At 52.9% G+C, this 20,154-nt stretch overlaps 1 protein-coding gene across 2 annotated transcripts; it reads left to right on the top strand.

The window, feature by feature from the left end:
• Positions 1 to 1,278: 1,278 nt before the first annotated feature.
• PDYN (prodynorphin) lies at positions 1,279 to 16,278 on the top strand. Of its 2 annotated transcripts, none has more exons than XM_036322751.1 (4): positions 1,279 to 1,585; positions 2,781 to 2,838; positions 12,619 to 12,766; positions 14,122 to 16,278. In XM_036322751.1, exons 3-4 carry the CDS (start codon positions 12,638 to 12,640, stop codon positions 14,749 to 14,751), a joined length of 759 nt encoding a protein of 252 aa, XP_036178644.1. In that variant the 5' UTR covers positions 1,279 to 1,585; positions 2,781 to 2,838; positions 12,619 to 12,637; the 3' UTR covers positions 14,752 to 16,278. The 2 variants fall into 2 exon arrangements, with proteins under 2 accessions (XP_036178644.1, XP_036178643.1); XM_036322750.1 differs by having other exon boundaries at positions 2,745 to 2,838.
• The last annotated feature ends 3,876 nt before the right edge of the window (positions 16,279 to 20,154 follow it).

The raw sequence follows: 20,154 nt of genomic DNA, 5'->3' as shown, positions 1-20,154 counted from the left end.
AGACAAACCTGGGTTTGGATTCTAGCTCCATGACTTATTTGCATGTCTTTAGGCAAGTGCCTCTGCAATCAAGCCTCTTCTTCCTCATCTTCAAGGTGGGCATAATAGTCACGACCTGGCCAGGTCTGAGGATTAAACCCAAGGGCTTCGACTAACTGCCTGGTGCAGATAAGCGCCCACAAAATGGGCAGCCCCTGGCAGACTTCTAAACAGTCACGCCTCCCACCAGACAGTGTCTGCCGTTGCCTGAGGAGAAACTCCCGGGTTCTCTTCCAAACGCGGAGACCCCTGCCGTCTGGAGGGTGTTTGCAGCCACGGGGAGTGCAGCCCGCAAGCTGCTGCTGGCCCAGCAAGGGGATGCGAGGCGGGTGTGCCCCCGCCCGGCGCGCAGGCAGGGACACATAGCAGCCCATATTTTGAGGGGGATTTCATGGTACTCGCTTTGAGTTGCCGCCAGAGAAAAGTCAACTGCCGCTCCTGGCTGCCGGGAAGGGCTGTCCTCCTGCCAGGGCTGCTTGTGCCTGGCACCGGCGCAGGCTTGTTTCAGCATCAACTGTCGTTTGCAGACAAATGTGTGCACACGCACAACCCAGCACACACGTGCACCAGCCACACGCGGAGTTGCCACGGCACACCGCCCAGGTGCTGCAAGCCCTGCCGGCTTCCGCGGCCACTTCCCCGTCTCTGCCTGTGTTCCGGACCCTCTGCCTCTGTCCCAACATGTTTGTCTCTCTGTCTGTGAGGGTTCTGAGCCCCTCTTCTTTCTTGGTTTCCTTACCTCTCTTCCTTGGACTCTCTGTTTCTCCCTGTCTCTTTGGGAATCCTCATCTCTGACCCTCTGGACACTCGTGTGTCTCTCTGTTTCTGATTCTCTCTGAAGCTTTCTGTTTTTCTCTGTTTGTCTGACTCTGTCTGTCTCCATCTGTCTCTATATCCATCTGACTGACTCTCTCTCCATCTGTCTCTCTCTTTCTCTCACTCCCCTTCTCCCCCCAGCACCCAAACCCTGTACCCATCTGACTATGTCTGTCTGTCTGTCCCTCTCTGACTCCCTTTCGGTGTCTGTCTTTCTCTGACTCTTTCTGTCTCTGTCCTCCCCTACCTCTCTCTTTTTTCTCTCTCTCTCTGTGAAACTCTCTGGGAAATGCATCAAAGACTGAAGTGGCCGGATTTCAAGTGACAAACAGCACTCCACCCAGAATCCACCCCCTCCCGTCGCACCGTTCCTCCTCCGCATCCCCTGTCACGAAGCCTATTGTGTGGGGCCCAGGGAGTTCAAGTTGAAGGGCCCTGGGCTCTGCGCCTCTGACTGCTCAGCGCTACCTCCCCCCATTGGCTCCGAGCAGCTTGCGCTCAGCAAAGGCTGAGCCACAGGGGGAGGCTCTCGTCCATAAAAGGGGGGTGAGGCACCAGAACTGCCATTCGAAGGGGCTTCGGTGGCGCTCACAGCCGCCTCGTTGGCACCTCCTTCCCAGCCGGAGTCAGGGTGGCCCTTGAGTCTTGGACCGACCACCTGCTGCCACCTGCCACCACCCTCCGACCTGCTCAGGCAGAAGCTGCCCAGGACAAAGCAGGGAGAGCACCGGTAAGAGCCAACGGGGTGCTGGGATTTTGTGTGATTTGGTTTTGCTGGTCCTCTGAACCTGGAGGTGGTGGGAAGTTCCCGCTGGGGGATTTGGGGTTTGGATCGACCTGGAAGACATAGTTAGTTAGGAGGCTAGTTTACAAAAGACAGACCAGGGGGAGACGGACTGTTCTTCGGAATTTCTCTCTCCCCACAGCCCCGGCTGAAACAGGTGGGTTTCTCTCTCCCGGGAGGACCACCCTCCGTTTTAGCTCCAGGGTCTTCTTGGTCCTACAATCCACCTCCCAGCAGTTCCCATGGGAGAGTGGGACCGACCCCTGGGTAAAGGAAGGGAGAGTTCTAGCTCATCAGAGTGGTTTCAAAGGTCAGTGATTCTCACTGGACTTTGAGAACAAGGGTTTGGGGACATTAATGAGGTCCCTGGCTCTGGCATTTACTGCGAATCGTGTACATCAGCGTACAACTGAGTTCAGCCTCTTCATCCTTTTTGGATCGCGTTTAATTGCTGACAGAGTCCTGGCTTGAGTGGCTCTCTTTGACATAATTCCACGCAGAAATGGGGCTGCCTTGTTGGGAGGGAGTGGGCAAGAGAGTGACACCGGCCAGCAGAAGCAGCCTCTGAGGGCTTTGCTTGTCCATTTTACTTTGAAAGGACTTGTTGCTTTCATGTAAATTGCAGTCTAGTCAGGCGGGAAAGAAGCCCTTTGCTCCCTGGTAAAGATATCCACACTCAAGGAAAGTGCTACAGAGCCTCAAAGTTTGACTGTAGCAAAACAGCTACTGAGTTTTGGGGGGTGGGGAGCGGGAGGGTGCCGGCAGGAGCCTGCCCAGGACTCTGAGGCTGAGGAGTGAATTCTGAGACCTGCTACTTTTTCGGGGCATCTTTTATGTGGAATCTTTACAAGCATCCCTTCATGATGCCTCTAAGCTTGGAGGGGGAACGGGCTCTTCCCATTGCTGGATCTGATTTCAATTCCCCTCCCACAGATCGAAGCCTCCCATACCATCTTTCTTAGGAGGGCTGGCGAAACAGACAGGGCTTGTCTTTCTCATTTGACAGGCATTCTAGCTAAGATCCAGTGCAGTTTCAAAATGTGAATCCTTTTATCTTCATTTCCTCCCTCCTGCTCCCCGCCCCCCATTGAACCTGCCACCCCAGCCCCACCTCTTCTTGCCTTTTGTTCTATTTTTGCAGGTCATTTACCTCCAGGCTTTGAGATCTGCCAGGGGAGCTGTTGCAGCAGCCCAAGCAGGTGAGTTACACTGCCTGAGGGGAGGGGGGGTTGCATTCGTTGAAGGGATCTCAAGCCCACCGCTTTGCCCCAGGTGAGCTAGAGGTGTGGGGGGTGGCAGGTAAGTCCTGTGATCTGCCAGCAGGCGGCTGGGAGCGAGTGTCCCAGTGGTTCCTGAGGAACCCAGCACATTTCAGAGGAGCAGGCAAACAGACCAGCCCTGGGGCTGTTAGAGAAATTTGCAATCTCCTTAAAACACAGGGAAAGGGATTCGGGTCTTGAGGTAACTCCATGTAGCATCTAAATGTCTGTCTCACAACACCCGAGACAGTGCTGGTCCAAATCCCTCCACTCATTTGCTGTGTGATTTGGGGATAGTAGCCGTCCCTTTCTGAGCACGAATTCTTCACTGGCACAGTAAGGATAAGAATAGCACTCACCTGCTGGGGCTGTGGTGAGACCCCTATGGGATATTGTAATGCTATGCCTGGCATGCACTAGGTGCTCAATAAATGCTAGTAGGACTGCTCAGGTTTTCCCTGTTCCAAGTGGCAGAGTTGGACCCCTCCCCCTCCCTCCCCCCCAATCTGCTCTAATCCTTGATCACCTCACTCATTATGTTGTGTGTCATAGCCACAAAGTAGCATCTAAAGTCTATTTTTTCTGTTTGTGGGGCGGGTGGGCACTGCTCTCCCCTCCCCAGCCCCTTCTCTCCACACAACAGAAGACTTTATTTCTTCATTGGATCGATCTTCCCTGACTCCCCGGCCCACTGCCAACCTCCTCGGGCCATTCTCACACAATTGTTGTATTTATTAGATGCCTTCCATCAGTCTGAGCGGGATCAATAGCTGGTGGTTTGATTTCAATGCGTGTCTGAGCAAGTGTGTCCAGCTAGCTGATTTCTCTCATCATTTTCGCTCATCTCAGCCCATAAATGATGGGCAATCTCACTGGGTTTGACAAAGGTCTAAAACGATTTCACGAAGACAGAGCTGGCCATCGTGGTGGCAGTAAACCTCAGGGGAGACACCGGTTAGCCAGGATCAGCCTGGGGGTGGTGTCCCTGAGTCCTTTAAGGTGGACCTCATTAACGCCTCCCACTCTGGGTCCAGATGATGCTCTTGGCAGAAGGAGGGTAAATGGCCCAGGTCCACGAGACACATCTCTTGGCTTGGGGGCTTCTCTCTGAGCCCATCCAGCCCTCCTGCTGGCCAGAGCGGTTGGCTGCAGGCTTATTCGCCAAGGGGCAATTTGTCCACCATCACTTGGCTCCTTGACCTATTCCTGGACAGTTCCGTTTAACCCGACAAGGGTTTATGGAATAGTTATTATGCGGTTGGGTCTTCAGTGCACTGGCAGGAGGAGAAAATTGATTTGTGATTCACATAGTAGGTCAACCTCCTGAATCAAAGTCCCCTTCCTTTCCTTCCCTTTCTCTCTCATTTTGTTTCCTTCCCTCTTCTTTTTACGCGCCCCCCCCCCCCCCGCCTTCCTTTTCCTACACCTTCTTCATCTCATTCCCATTCATTCTCCATCTCTGTTTCTCATCTTTACTTCCTTTTCCCAGGTTGTTTATCACCTCACATTTTGATTTTCTTTATTATTGTTGAGATGTCCCGCATTTCCCCCCTTTGCCCCTCCCCTCCCAGGCCCTGCTCCACCGAGGCCCTCACCACACTATTGTCTGTGTCCATGGGCTACGCATATATGCAGATAAGTTATGTGGTTAATCTCTTCCGGCTCCTCACCCGCCCTCCCCTCTGAGACCTGTCAGTCTGTCCCATCTCACTCTGATTTTCTAGGCGTCATTTCTCTCTGTGTGCGGACTGCGTCTCTGCTGCTCTTTTTTGTCTCTCTCCCTCTCTGTGGGTGTCTCTTCGCTGCCATCTCTCTCTGGTCCCCCCTCCTGTTCCTTCCTTCCCCCCCATTCCCTTAATTGCATCACGTAACAAAGGGTGGGCGTTCCATGGGGGTCCTGCTTCCGGAATACATTCTTTGAAAAGTGCAGTTAACAGTCCCGGGGTGACCATCATCGGCAAGCGTCTTTCACTCTTGCTTCTGGACAAGGAGTGGCCTGAGAGGTTGGCCAGCCTTCGGCGTGGGCCCTCATCCTATGTCTGTGTTTTAATTCTTGCAGAACTAAATAATGGCTCACTTCCCATTCAGATCTGAGCTCCCCATCTCCCTAAAATGATCATCCATTCTTTGTTAATGACGCTGCAGGCCTAACAAAAGCGCTGTGCTCTAGTTTTGGGGTGTCCCTTTGCCAGCCCACTAGAGACTCCCAGAGATGAACTTTATGTATTTTCTTTCCTTTTTTAAGAGAAAAGATTGATTTTTTAGAAAGAGTGAAAAGGAGGGTGGGGGGAAGAGAGAGAGAGAATCGGTTGTCTCCTGTGTGTGCCTGGGATCGAACCTGTAACCCAAGTATATGCCCTTGACTGGGAGTCAAACCCATGACCCTTCAGAGCACAGGACAATGTTCTAACCACTGAGCATGCCGGCCAGGGTGAACTTTATATATTTCTGAGTGAAATAACACTCCTGAAATAGCCTCACCATCAAGAATATGATAGTTTGGTGGGGGGATTTGATGGGCATTCAATGTGTACCGGCACCTCAGGGATGGTGTGGGGAGTGGAGTCACAGACTGACTGTAAGCCAGTTTCTGCTCTGCCTTGCCTGTTGGCCTTGACTCAGCCATTTCACTTTTCGGAGCCTCTGTTTCCCCATCTAGGAAAGGGGACTCACAGTGCCCAGGCTACTGGATTCTCCCGAGGGTTAAAATGCAGTAATTGAAATAAAACAAACAGCAATGAGCTTGGCCCCATAGCTGTGTCTTAAACAGTGAAGGTCAACTCTGCCCTGCCCTCGGTGCCCGGGACCTTGGAGGCACTTTGTCACTTGGCTCTCACTCTTCCCCCTGGAACCTGAGACTCATCATAGCCCCTGCCATGTGGGCTCCATGGGCGGCCGGCGGCACAGGGCGGGGCACAGAGCAGGGCGCAGAGCTCGCGGGCTGTGGCGATGCGTGCTGCTGAGGGTCACTGAGAGGACGCCATCCCCTCCCTGCGAGTCACGCCCGGTGTGGGAGGCCCCAGCTCCGGCTCCATTTCCCTCCTGATTCGTGATGTGACCTTAAACAAGTGATTTCATTTCTACCTTTTCCCATTTCCTCTTCTATCAAATAGGGATAATCATATGCGATAAAGTGCTTGGGGAGATAATTGCGATGTTAAATCAAGCCATTATTATTCCACGCTGGCTTTTTAAACAAAAACGCTCGCTGTTCCTCCAAGCCTCTGAATACAATATAGAAATGCCATCAAGAGGAGGTAACAGGGCACGCAGTCTTTTCCTTTTCAAGGAACTCTGGGCCCTCGGTGTAGAGGGGCCTGCCCTGGTCGGAGTGGCTCAGTTGGTTGGAGGGTCGACCTGTGCCCTGAAGGATCCTGGTGTTTATTTCCCTTCAGAGCACAGGCCCAGATTGCAGGTTCCATTCCCGGTCGGGCGCATGGCAACCGATCGATGTTTCTCTCCTACATTGATGTTTCTCTCTAAAAAATCATTCAGCCCTGGCTGGTGCTGCTCAGTTGTTAGAGCACTGTCCCACGTACTGAAGGGTCTTGGGTTCGATTCCTTGTCAAGGGTAGATCCCTGGGTTGCAGGCTTGATTTCCAATTGGGCACGTGGAGGAGGCAACCAATCGATGTGTCTCTCTCACATCAGTGTTTCTCTCTTTCCCAACCTCCCTTCCACTCTCTCTAAAAAAAGGGAGGGGGGATATCCTTGGGTGAGGATTAACAACAACCACAACAAAAATGAATTTAAAAACTCCCTTTTTCTAAAAAAAAAACCACCCCAAAACATAAAAAGGGCCTACTATGTGCTGGCCCTATAAATGATGGTGTCTTAGTCAGTCCTTATGGAGACATGGCAGGAAGGTGGTACCCCATTTACAGATGAGAATACTGAGGTTTGGAGAGAGACTTGATTCCCCTCTGATCTTCCCAAGAAAATCAGCTTTAAAACTATTAGAACAATTAAAATTATAAAATGGTTATAAAATTAATGAAGGCAGGGATCAGCAAAGGGCCAGACAGTTCAGTATTTTTGGCATTCTGGGTCTTTCGGTCCCTGTTTCAATATGCAACCGTGCTTTTGAGCATGGAGGCAGCCATGGACACTACGGCAACAAACGGAATGAGATATAGAAACGAGAGAATGTGAAAGAGATTTATTGTCAGGAATTGAATCATGTGGTAAGGAGGCTGGTGGGTCCAAAATGTCCTCCCTCCCCTCACCCCCCGGCCCCCGGCCCCTGCTTCCCTCGCTGGGCTGTCACAAAGCACCGTGAGGCGGTGGCTAAGGAAATGCTTCCAGAAGAAACCTGGAAGTGTGGAAGGTTTTTCTTGGGAGGCTATTAGGAGGCCCTCTGGCCTGCCAAGCCCGTGAAGGGGGCTCCTCGGTCACAGTGGGCCACGCAAGCCCTCCAGCAGGGTCTGTGTGCCTGCTGCCACCAAGGCGTTCGCTATCTACCTCTCATACCAGTGAATGGCCAAGTTCCTTTTCTCTTTAGCTCATGCCAAATCAGAGGCAACAAGCAGGCAGGACTACCTCTGATGTATGACTTTCGAGCAAATCCCCATAGCTGGCAGAAGAGAAAATACTCCCCCGGGACCCATCTGACATTGCTCAGTAATTGGTTTATTCCACCAAAGGAAGGAAACAGGATATCTTAGGAAAATCTCAGGGCTGATGCATCTTTATTAGAGTCACCTTTTAACCCAGAGATATCCATTCCGAAAGCCCAACACTCCCATTTCCAAGCCGAGTGAACTTCTCTCTCAGCCTCAGTCTTGTCCGCTGTATATCGGGTATAAAGACACTTACCTCTGGGTTGTCTGAGGATTAGAATAATGTGTGTAAAGTGGTAACACGCAGCCTGGCATCTCGTAGGCTCGTGAGAAGGGGTGGCTGTTTTAGATGGATGTGACTATGAATAAGGAGCACTCAGCTCTGCCTGGCACCCAGTAGGTCTTCCATATCTGACAGTCAGTTCACTCAACAACTTTTGTTTGTTTGTTTGTTTGTATCTAGTGTCCCAGACTCTAAATTAGCACCCCTTTTTGCCTTCTTCTTTTCCCCCCTCCTGTAGCCCAAGTAATATTGGAATGGAGCCTTCCTACTTTACTCTTTAAATCACCTACTATGTGCTAAACATTCTATACATGATCTTTTTTTTAAATTCCTATACCGATCCTCGGAAGTGTTATTATTAGCTGCCTTTTATAGTAGAGCAAATTGAGGCACAGCAGAGAGGGGTAATTTCCCCAAGCGGGCAGTGAGTGATGGGTCCACGTTACTGGCCACTTGGTGACCTTGCTTCTGGGTCAGGAAGGAACCAGAGGTCTCACCTCTCCTTTCTCACCAGCTGTGCCCCTACTGCCCTGTGTGCTCCTCCAAGTTGTTAGAGCTGTGAGGCAATCCAGGGGCTGCAAACTCAATCGTCTGCCAGGTGCTCAACAGGGACAGACATGAGGGGAAGCCACAGGATGCAGACAGTGGGGACCATGCTGAATGGGGCCTCTCTGTGATTGTTGCCAGATTAGAATGCAGACCTGATGTCTCCATGTCTCTGGGTGCAGAGAGCAAGGGGGAGGGAGAGATAGAGAGATAGAAACATCAATGATGAGAGAGAATCCCTGATTAGCTGCCTCCTGCACGCCCCACACTGGTGATCGAGCCTGCAATCTGGACATGTGCCCTGACCAAGAATCGAACCGTGACCTCCTGATTCATAGATCGGTGCTCAACCACTGAGCCATGCCGGCTGGGCTAAGGCTTTTGATTTTTTAAGACAAGTTGGAAATGGAGACTTTTAAAATGTAAAAATCTCCCAATTTTAAAATAATGGTATAAATGTTTTTAAAATCCCTGTGCACATCAGCACACCCTATGCCCATTTGCTGAGTTTGTCCTGCAGGTGGCCAGTGTGCACCTGTGGACACTGTGTTAGGCTGGTTTGAGGAAACCAGAGGCCTCCGCCCCGCCTGACCCTTCTGGACCCCTAATTTCTGTCCTTAAGAAAAGGGTACTTAGGTGATAGAGCCAGCACAGGTGACTGTGCGGGCCCAGAGGAGGGGTCTAATCCAGACAGACTTCAGGGGGAGGCAACTGAGGCTAAGGTTTGATGAACAAGTAAGAGTTGGGTCAGAGGGCGATGGGAGTGGGTAGGAAAGGGCTTCCAGGCAGAGGGAACTATGTGTGCAAAGGCTTGGAAGAAGGGGGTGCTTGCTTTAGAACTGCAGGTGGTGTGGCCAGGCCCAGGTCCAACAGAGCCTGCACCCAGTGTGGGTGCTGTATTTGCTGGGGTACCTTGGACAGATGGCATAATCTCTCTGTACCTCCATTTCCGCACCTGTAGAATGGGGAGAATATCTGTCCCAGCCTTACGGGTTGTTATAAAGACCCCTTATGTTAAGATGCGTATGGGACTCAGTGCGCCCGGATCAGTGTCAGCCCTTCTCAGCAGGAAAGCCCTTAGAGCAGTGGTTCTCAACCTGTGGGTCGCGACCCCTTTGGTCCTGCTATACCCCTTTCACAGGGGTCTCCTAAGACCATCCTGCATATCAGATATTTACATTATGATTCATAACAGTAGCAACATCACAGTTATGAAGTAGCAATGAAAATAATTTTATGGTTGGGTCACAACATGAGGAACTGTATTTAAAGGGCCAGAAGGTTGAGAACCACTGCCTTAGAGGCAACATGAGGCTGCTCTGGGGCCAGGAGGAGGCTGCTATGGACCCCTGGAGGGAGAAGCAGGAGGCTGGGAGGGGTGGAATTAAGGGGCTGGGTCAGTAACCGTGGTTACCAACGTGAGCTCCGGAGCCAGACCACCTGGGTGCGCATCCCAGCTTGGCCACCTACTAGCTTTTGACTCTCTTTAGGCAGGCGTCTTAACTTAGTTTCCTCCTCTGGAGAGCAGCATGACACCGGTGCTCACAGCATGCGGTTGCTGTGAGTATAAATGAGTCGTCCTCAGAATTGCTCAGAGCTTCAGAAGTGCTCAACAACCATTAGACCAGCTAGAATGATTGCTGTTAAATACAAAGTTAACAGATGAAAGGAAAAGATGCTGACACTGTTTTTGCCTGGGACAAGGAGATCTCAAATCAGGCCTCCTACTGCAGCAGCCTCGCTGTGTGGGGAGCCTCCGGCCAGCAGAGAGAGGGCAGTGTCGGCTTCCTTCCCCAGCTGGTCAATTCACTGCTCAGCTTGTAACAGCCCAGCCCAGCCCAGCCCTCGCTGGGTATCAAAGAAAACATGAGCTGCCTGCTCTGTGTCTGCATATAAGAGGCACCACTCGCCCACCTGGAACCCAATCCCCTCAGCAGCTGGTAGAGTGTGGGAGAAACTCGAAGGCAGGCGAGGACATGGGAGGGGCACAGGCCACCTCCCTCAGCTCTCTTCTCTGAGCCTCCCTGCTCAGGGGAGCCTCTTGCCCAGCCAGAGAGGCAGACGGACCTGAGTCCTCACCTTTAGTTGCTCTGCAACCTCAGGGGATTCCCCACGCCTCTCTGAGCTCCAGTTTCCTGATTTGTAAAGTGGGGATAGTGATGCCCACCTCTCAGAGTTGGCAGGTGGATTGAGAACAACATACAAGTCAAAGGCCTGTGCATGGGGCCCTCTGGGCCTCATGGAGGGTTCAGCTGTTAATGAGTCGGCTGTTCTAGAAACTGTGGTCATTAAGGGCACACGTGTGGTGAGTCAAACAGGATGACTTTGCATCCCAGCTTCCACTCACGGGGGCGGGGGAGGGGGCGGGGGGGGGATGGGCAATGCATCGCACTGGAAGTGCCCCCTCACTGGGAGGGATAAATGAGACGATGCATTTAGGGGTGTAGCTCAAGGCCTGAAGCACAGTAAGGGCTTCATAAATGGTGGCTGGGACCACTCTCAGGCTGGCTTTGATGGGGGAACCGACTGTGGGTTCTGAGGAGGGAGAGCTGCCCTGGGCTGCAGCGTGGGGCTCTGAGGCCCGCGGTAGAATCTTCCGAATCCCTAAAGACATGAGCAAACAGGACAATTTGCAGGATTGGGGCCCTTGGAAGAGGGAAGGACAGCCATCCCTGACAGCGGCATTGGAAGAGTCGGGTTACAAGGACCAGGCAGGGAGGGGCATGGAGCCCTGCCCTGCCCGGGTGGGTGTCTTGAGGGAACTCCCCATTGCCAGTTGGGAGAATTGCCTTCTGCCCCCATTTGAGTAACTTTGGGTCTTGATATTTGGTTTATGAAAGAAACAATGTTAGCAGGCTATTGTGAGGCATTCATTCATCTGCTTAGTGTTTATTGAGGGCCTACTGTGTGTTGGTCAGACTTGTCGGTGCTGATACCGCAGGGACTATGACCAATACCATCTGTGCTCTAAAGGAGCTAATGTTTCAGTGGGGGAATAATAATAGGGCAGCATGAGGTGTGATGTCAACACAGCAGGGTGATGTGAGAGAGGCCCAGGAAATGGGAAATGTTAAATACAGGGGTCAGCAAACGCCTCCCTGGCGACGGGATATTTAATTCACTTGGTTACAAGAAGGAGCGACCCATGGGAAAATCAGGTCAGAGTACTGCAGCCAGGGGAACAGGAAGTGCCAAGGCCCTGAGGTAAGCGCCAGCATGGCATGTTCGAGGAGCACAGAGAGAGAATTACAGAGACACAGACAAGACACGCTCCTGCCTTCATGGAGCCAAAGTCTGAAGCCTCACACAGCTAATTACCAGATAGTGGAATGTTTTCATGGAGGAGGCACAAGTTACTGGGATAATGCGAAGGAGGAGCTTCCCACAGAGCCTAGGGAATCAGGGAGGGCTGCCTGGATGAGGTGATATCTAATCGAGGACCCACAGGACAGGTACCAGAAGAAGAGAGGAAGGATTTCCAGGCAGAAGGAACAGGATGTGCAAAGGCCCAGAGGTGGGGCAGGGCCTAATGGAGCCATATGGTAATTAAGTAGCTGGATGTGGTTGGAACCCAGAGCAGAAGCGTTGGGGTGTAGGAGTGGGATTGAGGCTGTCCCTGACATTAGGAGAAGGCCACACATGGCCCACCCCAGCGGGTCTGATCACAGAATGGATATAGCTGAGCAGGGTGAGCAGGAGGGATCAGAGAAGGAACCGGAGGCAGGGAGGCCAGCGTGGAGGTGAAGGTGAAGCTGACCAGGGTGAGTAGAGTGCAGGGGTGGAGAAGGCAAATTCCAGAGACCTTACCCAGCAGAGGCCTGGCCTGGGGACAGCCTGAGCAGCGGGGACAGACAGGTGAGGGAAGCCTGAGAGAACTCAGAAAAGCAGATGGCCCAGTGTCTTCTGTCTTGGTATGTAATCAAAGCGGGGTTTGAAGGATGACTAACTCGGGTCAAGTCCTGGCTTACGCACTGCCCAGCTGTGTGGACAATCGCTCCCCCTGTCTGAGCCTCAGCGTCCCCACCTGTCCAATGGCACAGCCCGACTACCTTCAGAGCAGTTGTGCCAATTAAGTGTGAGCTGTGTAGGAAAGTTCCTAGCACATAGCACAGGCACTCACTGCATGTTTATTACCTTCCTGGACCCTTGACCCTTGGCCGTGGGCCCCCACTGTGCCTCTCTGGGCCTCTGTGTTGTCATCTGTAGAGGGGGAACGAGAATACTTGCCTTGTAGCCTGCCAGCAGGAACGGGTGAGTTCACTGCAGGCTCGGGATACAGCCTACAGGACAGGCGACCACAGATCTCATTGTCTCCTCTTTCTCCCCTCCCAGCAGGAAGAACCAAGACAGAATGGAGTGGCAGGGGCTGGTGCTGGTGGCTTGCCTCCTCGTGCTCCCCTCCGCCTCCGCGGACTGCCTGTCCCACTGCTCCTTGTGTGCCGTGAAGACCCAGGATGGGCCCAAACCCATCAACCCCCTGGTAGGTTTCAGACAAGGCTCCTGGCTGCCAGGCAGTGGAAGGGCCCATCTGTGGATTGAGCCCAAGGAGGGAAGAAGGCAGGCCTGGGCGGCGGTGTGCCTGTCCTGTAGACTCGTCCCATCTGTGCAGGGCATGCCCTGCTCTGTGGTCAGCCTGGGAGCCTGGGACTGCTGCTTTCTAGCTCCCATTCTCCTTCCAGACCTCAACAGTATGGCTGACTCAGGGCTGAGGCTGACTCAGGTTTCCAGGGAGCCTGATGCCTGGCAACAAGCAGTGTCGTTCATGAAGTGTGCTGACTTTGGGAGTCTGCATCCTTAGAGTAACTTTTCAGGGCTTCTTACCGCCAGGCTGATGGGCACCTCCAATTCTAGTCGCTCCCGTGGAGGGAGCTCTTTCCACCGCCCCTAAATACCAGGATCTGGTTAATGGGATCCAAGTCTTGACCCCTTTCTTGGGTCTGAGCATCCCTTGACCCAACCTTACTGGCTTTGCTTTGAGTCGAGCTTCCTCACGTTCCTCTCCTGTGACAGAAGTCTGGAGTAGAGGTACCAAGGGTGTGGTGGACAAAATGCAGGTTTGGTTCTGCTACTTTCTAGTTCCATGACCTTGGAAATATCTCTCTGAACCTTAGTTTCCTCATCTGCAAAATGGGAGTGATTCCATTAAATGATGATGATGCAAAGTTTTAAATTTACAATTCTAGCCACTCTTTATTGAAATGAGCACAGATCCCAGCAGGGAACAGCGGTTAAGCATGAGGACTTGTGACATTAGACTGACTGGGGTCCCAGTTCCAGAGTTGTCCAGTACTGTCATTATCATGTTTGAATACTTCCAGCACTCCTATGAAGTAGATGCTGTTGTCCCCCAGATTTGATGAACCCTTAAGCGTCCCCTCGTGTGTTCTTTCCACCGTTCTGCGTGGCTTTTGTCCTGCTCTATAAAGTGTCTGCAGCTCCTCCACACCTAGGAGAGGCTGGGAGAACCCACCACTCTCCCTGGAGTCAGAAGTGGAAGAGACAGGTGAGCTCAGCAGAGCACTGTGGGAAGATCTTGCTTCTAGTGTTGTCCCCGCCACCTGTAGCCATGTGCCCTGGGGAAGGCTGTTTCATTTGTCCACATCTGTCTCCTCATCTACGTAGGCACAGCGTCACCTGCCTTTATGCACCGCTGGACGCATTTGCGTGGGCAGCCTGGGCTTAGTGATCACAGCTGATGTTGGTTTTCTCAGACATGGGGCCGAGGACAGTTCAGTGGGGGTGACCTGCTTTCTAGCTCCCATTCTCCTTCCAGACCTCAACAGTATGGCTGACTCAGGGCTGAGGTTGACTCAGGTTTTTTGGGGTCTTTTGCAGACTTGCTCCCTGGAATGCCAGGCTGTCCTGCTGCCCACTGAGGAGTGGGAGAGGTGCCAGGGCCTCCTGTCCTTTTTCACCGCCTTCCCCCTGGGGCTCAACAGTAAGGAAGACTCGGAGAGCAAGGCAGCTTTGGAGGAGGCGTATGGTGAGCTGGCCAAGCGCGGGGCACCCTTCCTGAAGGAGCTGGAGAAAAGCAGATTCGCGGCCAGCACTCCGGCAGAGGAGGCTGCTCTGAGCAGGGGCCTGGCCGCCAGGCTCGGGGGTCTCTTCGGCAGGTGGGAGGAGGGATCAGAGCCGGAGCTGATGGGGGACACTCAGCTGAATGATGGCGCCATGGAAGCTGGAGCCCTGGATTCCGACGAGGAGGACCCCAAGGAGCAGGTCAAACGCTATGGGGGCTTCTTGCGCAAATACCCCAAGAGGAGCTCCGAGGTGGCTGGGGAGGGGGATAGTGTGGGCCATGAGGACCTGTACAAACGCTACGGGGGCTTCTTGCGGCGCATCCGTCCCAAGCTCAAGTGGGACAACCAGAAGCGCTACGGTGGGTTTCTCCGGCGCCAGTTCAAGGTGGTAACTCGGTCTGAGGAGGCCCCCGATGCCTACTCCAGAGAGCTCTTTGATGCTTAAACACCGCCCCATCCTGGAGATGAGTCAGGAGCTTCCCCCAGAGGAGTGCACTCATTCTTCCTCCCTCCGTTCCCCATCCCCACGCTCCATTCAGCATTGTCCACAAAGCATCCTACCCAGCCTGCCTCTCTTCTGCCTGGAGCGCAGTGTTTGTCTGGGTCAGCGAGGGGGAAGGAGGGCGGTTCCCCTCTTCAGGAGGCTTGTGCTTGGCTCAACCCTAGACTTCTAAAACCACCACTGTTCATGTCAGCCCCTCCACCCCACTCATGGGACTCGCCAGGTCCAGAAACCCAGGCTGACGACTTCATGCCTCTAGATCTGTTGTTCCCAAGCTTTGCTGGGCATATGCCCCTCTCAGAAGAAACATGAGCACACCTCCATGCAGATATTCTCATTTATCATAAAGCACAGCAAAGATAGAAATGTAAAGCAAGAGAAATAAACAAATAGATAGCCTCATGTTTTATTCCCAAACCTCAAAGGACCTCCTGTGCATCCCACTTTGAAGACTATGCTTTAGGCAAAATGCTCAGGCACTGCCTTTTATTGGAGCAGGGGTTTCTACACCAGAGGGTTCCGTTTCTAGCGGGTTGGATGTTCAGCCGGTGTGGTGGCACTCTGAGTTCTCGTTGTTTAGAAACACACAGCTGGAAGAACAGAGTTCCCGGACTTCAGTCCACGTTGGTACCCTGGACAGCGCCCACCTTCTCCCAGGAGAAGGGAGGGACAGCCCCTTCACGAAATGGTTGCGGAGAGCAGTTCTCCCTCTGAATGCTGAGATGATCCAGGAGGGAGCGAGGCAAACCAATTTGTTCTGTGCAACCAACTCAAAATGTGGACCAGCTCCCTCAGCCCTCATTAAACTAATTAAACTGATGGGTATCATACTCCCACCCCAGGACGAACTGAAGCTGCGTCGAGTTGATGAGGTTAAGCACAACCATGTTCTTGAGCAGCTGAATCTGCCACCAAGCGTCCAGGCCATCTGGCCAGACATATGCAGTGGGCACGGAGCGGGGGGATCCAGGAGCAACAGTGAGAAAGAGAAAGGCCCTCCTCAATCCCCAGGATGACGCTTTCCTCTTCGTGTCAAAGGAAACCAGAAAGAGGAAGGAAATGATTAAGTGCTTAATGCCGGATGAGTTCCCTTGATTCACACATCCCAGAATGAGAGGCAGAGATCTCCCGATGCCTCGATTTCAACCAGAGTTTTCTCTCTGTGTCTGTCTCTCCTGCTCACTTGTCCCCAGGCACTGTGGTTTGGTTTGTGGGTCCAGGGGGCTGGACTGGACAGGAGAGGGAATGGACTTGAGTTCGGTTAATTTGTATGAGACCCTACTGAGCACACCTCTTCATGCCCAACTCCCAGCTCTCTCATGATGTTCTGACATGTACTGATTGTTTTAGGGTTATTTTGTGTGCTTTTTAAAAACCCCATTTATGCAATTTACTTGGAATTTGCTTAATCCTTAGTGGGCCTGTGTTATTTCCCACTCCCTAAGTACAATAAATAAATAAAATTGCTGATGACTTGGGGGCTGTGTGTATGTATGCCTGAAGTCCCTAGAGAGTGAAAATACCATTTGCAGAAAAGAGAGCTGGGAAATGAAAAATACACACACACACACACACACGTTTTTATGTTAGAAAACTAAATGTAAGGGAATAGAAAGAGCACAAATGTTAGAGTGCGTAGCCCTAAGTTTGAGATCTGTGTGGCCTTGGGTAAGTCGGTTGGCCTCTCTGCACCTTCATTGGCTCTGATGGGGTCATATTTCCAATTCTGCGCGAATGCCAATCATTGTGGCTAGACTTAACACAATGCTAGGATCTGTCGGTACTGAACTACATGGATAATTAGAACCAGGGATGGATTCAATCCAACTCAAAGTAGCTGGACTAGGAGTAGGAAAGGGGGTGGTTCTCAAGAGGAGGACGGGAGCATGGTTCCCATAGGAGAGCGAGTGGATGCCAGACCATCCAACAGTAGCTGGTCACCTGCCTAGTGAGTGAAGGTGGCTGGTGGAGGGCAGGGCAAGCTGGAGAGTGTATACATGGGAATATGGGCCCAGCGTAGCCAGCTCTGATTGCTAAGAGACTGCAGAAATCTGGCTTTGCTTTTTTTTTCCCAATGTAGGCAAGTAATTTTTTGTTTTGTTTTTAACTATTGAGCAGGACAAACAACATGTTTGGGATGAGACACATCACTCTCTCACTACCCTTTTGTGACCTCTTTTTTAAAGGAGAAACACTCCTTTTGCTTTTTATTTTTAATTTCCCCATATGAGATGGGTTCCAGAATGGCACCCTTCTAGAATTCCTTTTCTGGATGCATTTCTCTTGGTCAAGGAGGATGCCCATACAAGGTGGACAGAGCATGGCTCGGGGCCACAGAGACCTGGGCTCAGGCCCCCCTTCCATGGGGACTGGGCAAGCCACTGCACTCACTGAGCCTCAGATTCTAATCTGTCCAATGGGGAGAAAAACACTGAGTTCTCCGGTCTATGACCCACTGACATTCAAGGGGTGTATGACACAAGTTGCTGCCCCGTCCAGATGTCACCCGAGTGAGGTTGAACGGACAAAATTCTCCAGGTGATAAGAAAAGGATGAAATTAAATGTTTTTTATTGACTATAACTTACGTGCTATCAAGTACACTTAATCGTAAGTGCATGGCTCAATGGATTCTTATATATGTTTACGCCCCTGTGACCACTACCCAGTCACCACATAGAACATTTGCAGCACCCCAGAGGGGAGATTATTTTTTGTATGAGCTGTTTGTGGAGATGGAGAGCAAGCCCGAGGAAAAATTGGAATAAAAACATCACCGACCTTGCGGGATACCGGTTCTTTGTCCGTGTCTCCAAGGCCACGGTGCAGCGATCATGCAGCAGGCACTGGTTAAGGGATGCCAGCATCCCGGCAACCTTAAAAAGCGTGTTCCTTCTAAGCACTCCGTTTCCACGACAACGCCGTACGCCACTGCCAGGGAGGAAAGTCTTGTCATCATGATCATGACACTCATAATGATTCCCTCAGATTCGCATCACCCCTCTCCCACCCCCAGCTCCGAACCCTTCACACAAACCAGCCCAGCGATGGGGCTTGTCTGTTAATTAAAGGCCCCACAAGCGAAGACGGCGAAAATCCCCACAACAGTGTCAGGAACAATGGGGCCCTAATAGATGTCATTTCAGCATTCTTGATTCATGTCTCCTCTCATTGTAGCTGTGGAGATTTATCACAAAGGTTTGTAATTACTCTTCTAATATGCAAATGCGCCCATGAGTTGTACTCCCACCCTGTTTGGCTTGTCTCTGTCTAACTCAGTCCAAGCCCCATTACTCTTGTCCCCAGGGCTCCCCTCATCCTTAATCTCCTTTGATGTGAAGCTTGCCATCTGAAAATGCCCACCTGGCTCACTCATAAACCACCACCCCTCCCCCGCCCGCATCACACCAGCTTGGCTCCTAAGGGACCTGCCCTGGTGCTGCAGAGCTTTCCCATCACAGGGCCGATCCCTGTGACGTTCAGACTTGGAGAAGGAGCACTAGACAGAGAGTCAGGGACCTGGGGACCTGAGTGTGGTCCTGTCTCTGCTGTGGGAGGTGGGCGTTGAGTCCTTCAGGACACGGTTTTCTGTAAAATGGTGCAGATAATATCCTTTCTGAGCTGTCGCATGGTGCCTGCTCAGCATCAGGTGCTGAGTCAATATGTGAAGAAGCAGGAGACCCTCCGTTTCCTCGTCTGGAAGTGGGCTGATGAATGCCACCCTGGCGGGTAGTGGGGGTCACGTGAGATGACACAGAACCCAAAGCTGTTGCATAATCAGTGCTCATGCCCTCCACCCACATTCATCCAAGCGCTTTTTAAAAGAACTTATTTCATTTTTTATGCAACAAGGCTGTGTTTAATGAACACCAAAACGCAGGCGAGGGCAGTAGGGGCTCAGAGGAAGGGCCGTGGTGATGTGGGTGGTGGGTAAGCGGTGACACCACCTCCCAGCACCTTTCCCCTCACAGCCTTTCAACAGTCCTGGGGGGGACAGCAAGGCAGGGGGGCAGCAGAGCCGGTGGCTGGCCCCATTCTACAGCCGGGGAAACTGAGTTCTGAACAGTTCACTGTTTGCCCAAAGCCGCACAGCATCCCTGGTCCTTTCTCCAGCCCCACTGTGGCCTGGCTCAGAGGAGAGCTGAGTAGGTGGAAGGAGGGAGGATGAACACCCCCAGGAAGAGCAGGCACAGTGTGCACATGGGCAGGGGTGGCTTGCAGGGACACTCAGGGGCTTGGCTGGAGGGCAGTCACCTTGACACCCGCAGCCCGGGCTGCTGCAGCACAACCACTTAAGTGTCTGCTTCTCCCCTCTTCCCTCCCGGGTGCCCAGGCCCTCAGCACCAGCTGCAGGAGGTCACGGGCAGGAGGGCTGCCCCCTGCAGTGCTCCCTGGCCAGTCTTCGCTTGGTGCCTGCCATGCACGAGTCTGGGGCAGAGGCAGGCAGGCAGGGTGGATGGGGAGAGGGGGCAGCACAGGAAGGTCACGCTGTGTCACCGACCACAGGGCTGTGACAGGGAGGCAGGGGAGGACACGTGCCATGCAGAGGGGCTCGCAGGGAAGGTGCCGTGTGGGCAGGGAGCTGGGAGGGTGCAGGCCTGGCACATGGACTCGTGGGCCCAACGAAGTGGAGGTGGGAAGCACTGGATGAGACAAGTGTGACACACTGAGGAGTCTGGATGGGGACCTGGGAAGCAGGTCACGGCAGTGACAGGGAGGAGGAATGGGGCCATCGAAGAGACTGCAGGGGAGCTAGACGGCCTGGCTGGTGAGGAGGAGGGCCGGAGAAGGCTCCGTGGGTCCAGGCTTCTCCGCAGGCCCCTGGGAGTGGGACTGGCTGGTTCGGGGTGAGTGGGCCCCAATCAGGGAGGCCTTTGCAGGTGTGAGTGCACAGCGAGGCCCAGCAGAAGCCTCAGGCTCCTGGGCATAGGCCTGTCAGTGGGCACCGGGGTCCTGGAAGCCCCGGGCCTCCATGGCAGTGAGAGGAAGTTCTCAGAGCAGAAGGGCTGGTTGTTGAAAGTGTCACAGTGGGGTTCAGGTTCAGCTGGGTGCCCCCTCCCCCTGTTGTGTACCCTGCATTGGGGGCGGGGGCAGGGGGTTCAGCAGTGGGTGGTTAAGTAGAGCCCCTACTTCACCCTTTGGGGAGGGGGAGAGAGACTCACAGTTTATAAATGAACACGTGGGTCCGTGTTTCAGGTGGCCGAGTGCTGTGAAGGAACATAAAAGGGGGCGGGCATGAGTGAGGGCAGGTGGGAGGTGCCCGTCACAGAGGTCACGAAAACCTCTCCGAAGGGGGGCATGAGCAGAGATGTGCAGGAGGTGAGGGCACTGTGGGTGTCTACCTGGA

Source organism: Myotis myotis, unplaced genomic scaffold (assembly GCF_014108235.1).
Source record: "Myotis myotis isolate mMyoMyo1 unplaced genomic scaffold, mMyoMyo1.p scaffold_m19_p_9, whole genome shotgun sequence".
Lineage (NCBI taxonomy): Eukaryota > Metazoa > Chordata > Mammalia > Chiroptera > Vespertilionidae > Myotis > Myotis myotis.
Note: the sequence above shows the minus strand (reverse complement) of the source record. Positions and strands in the feature narration are given on the sequence as shown.

Coding starts and splice junctions, on each gene's coding strand:
- PDYN (XM_036322751.1), top strand. CDS start 12,638: ATGGAGTGGCAGGGGCTGGTGCTGGTGGCTTGCCTCCTCGTGCTCCCC. Junction 12,767..14,121: donor CCAAACCCATCAACCCCCTG/GTAGGTTTCAGA, acceptor GGTCTTTTGCAG/ACTTGCTCCCTGGAATGCCA.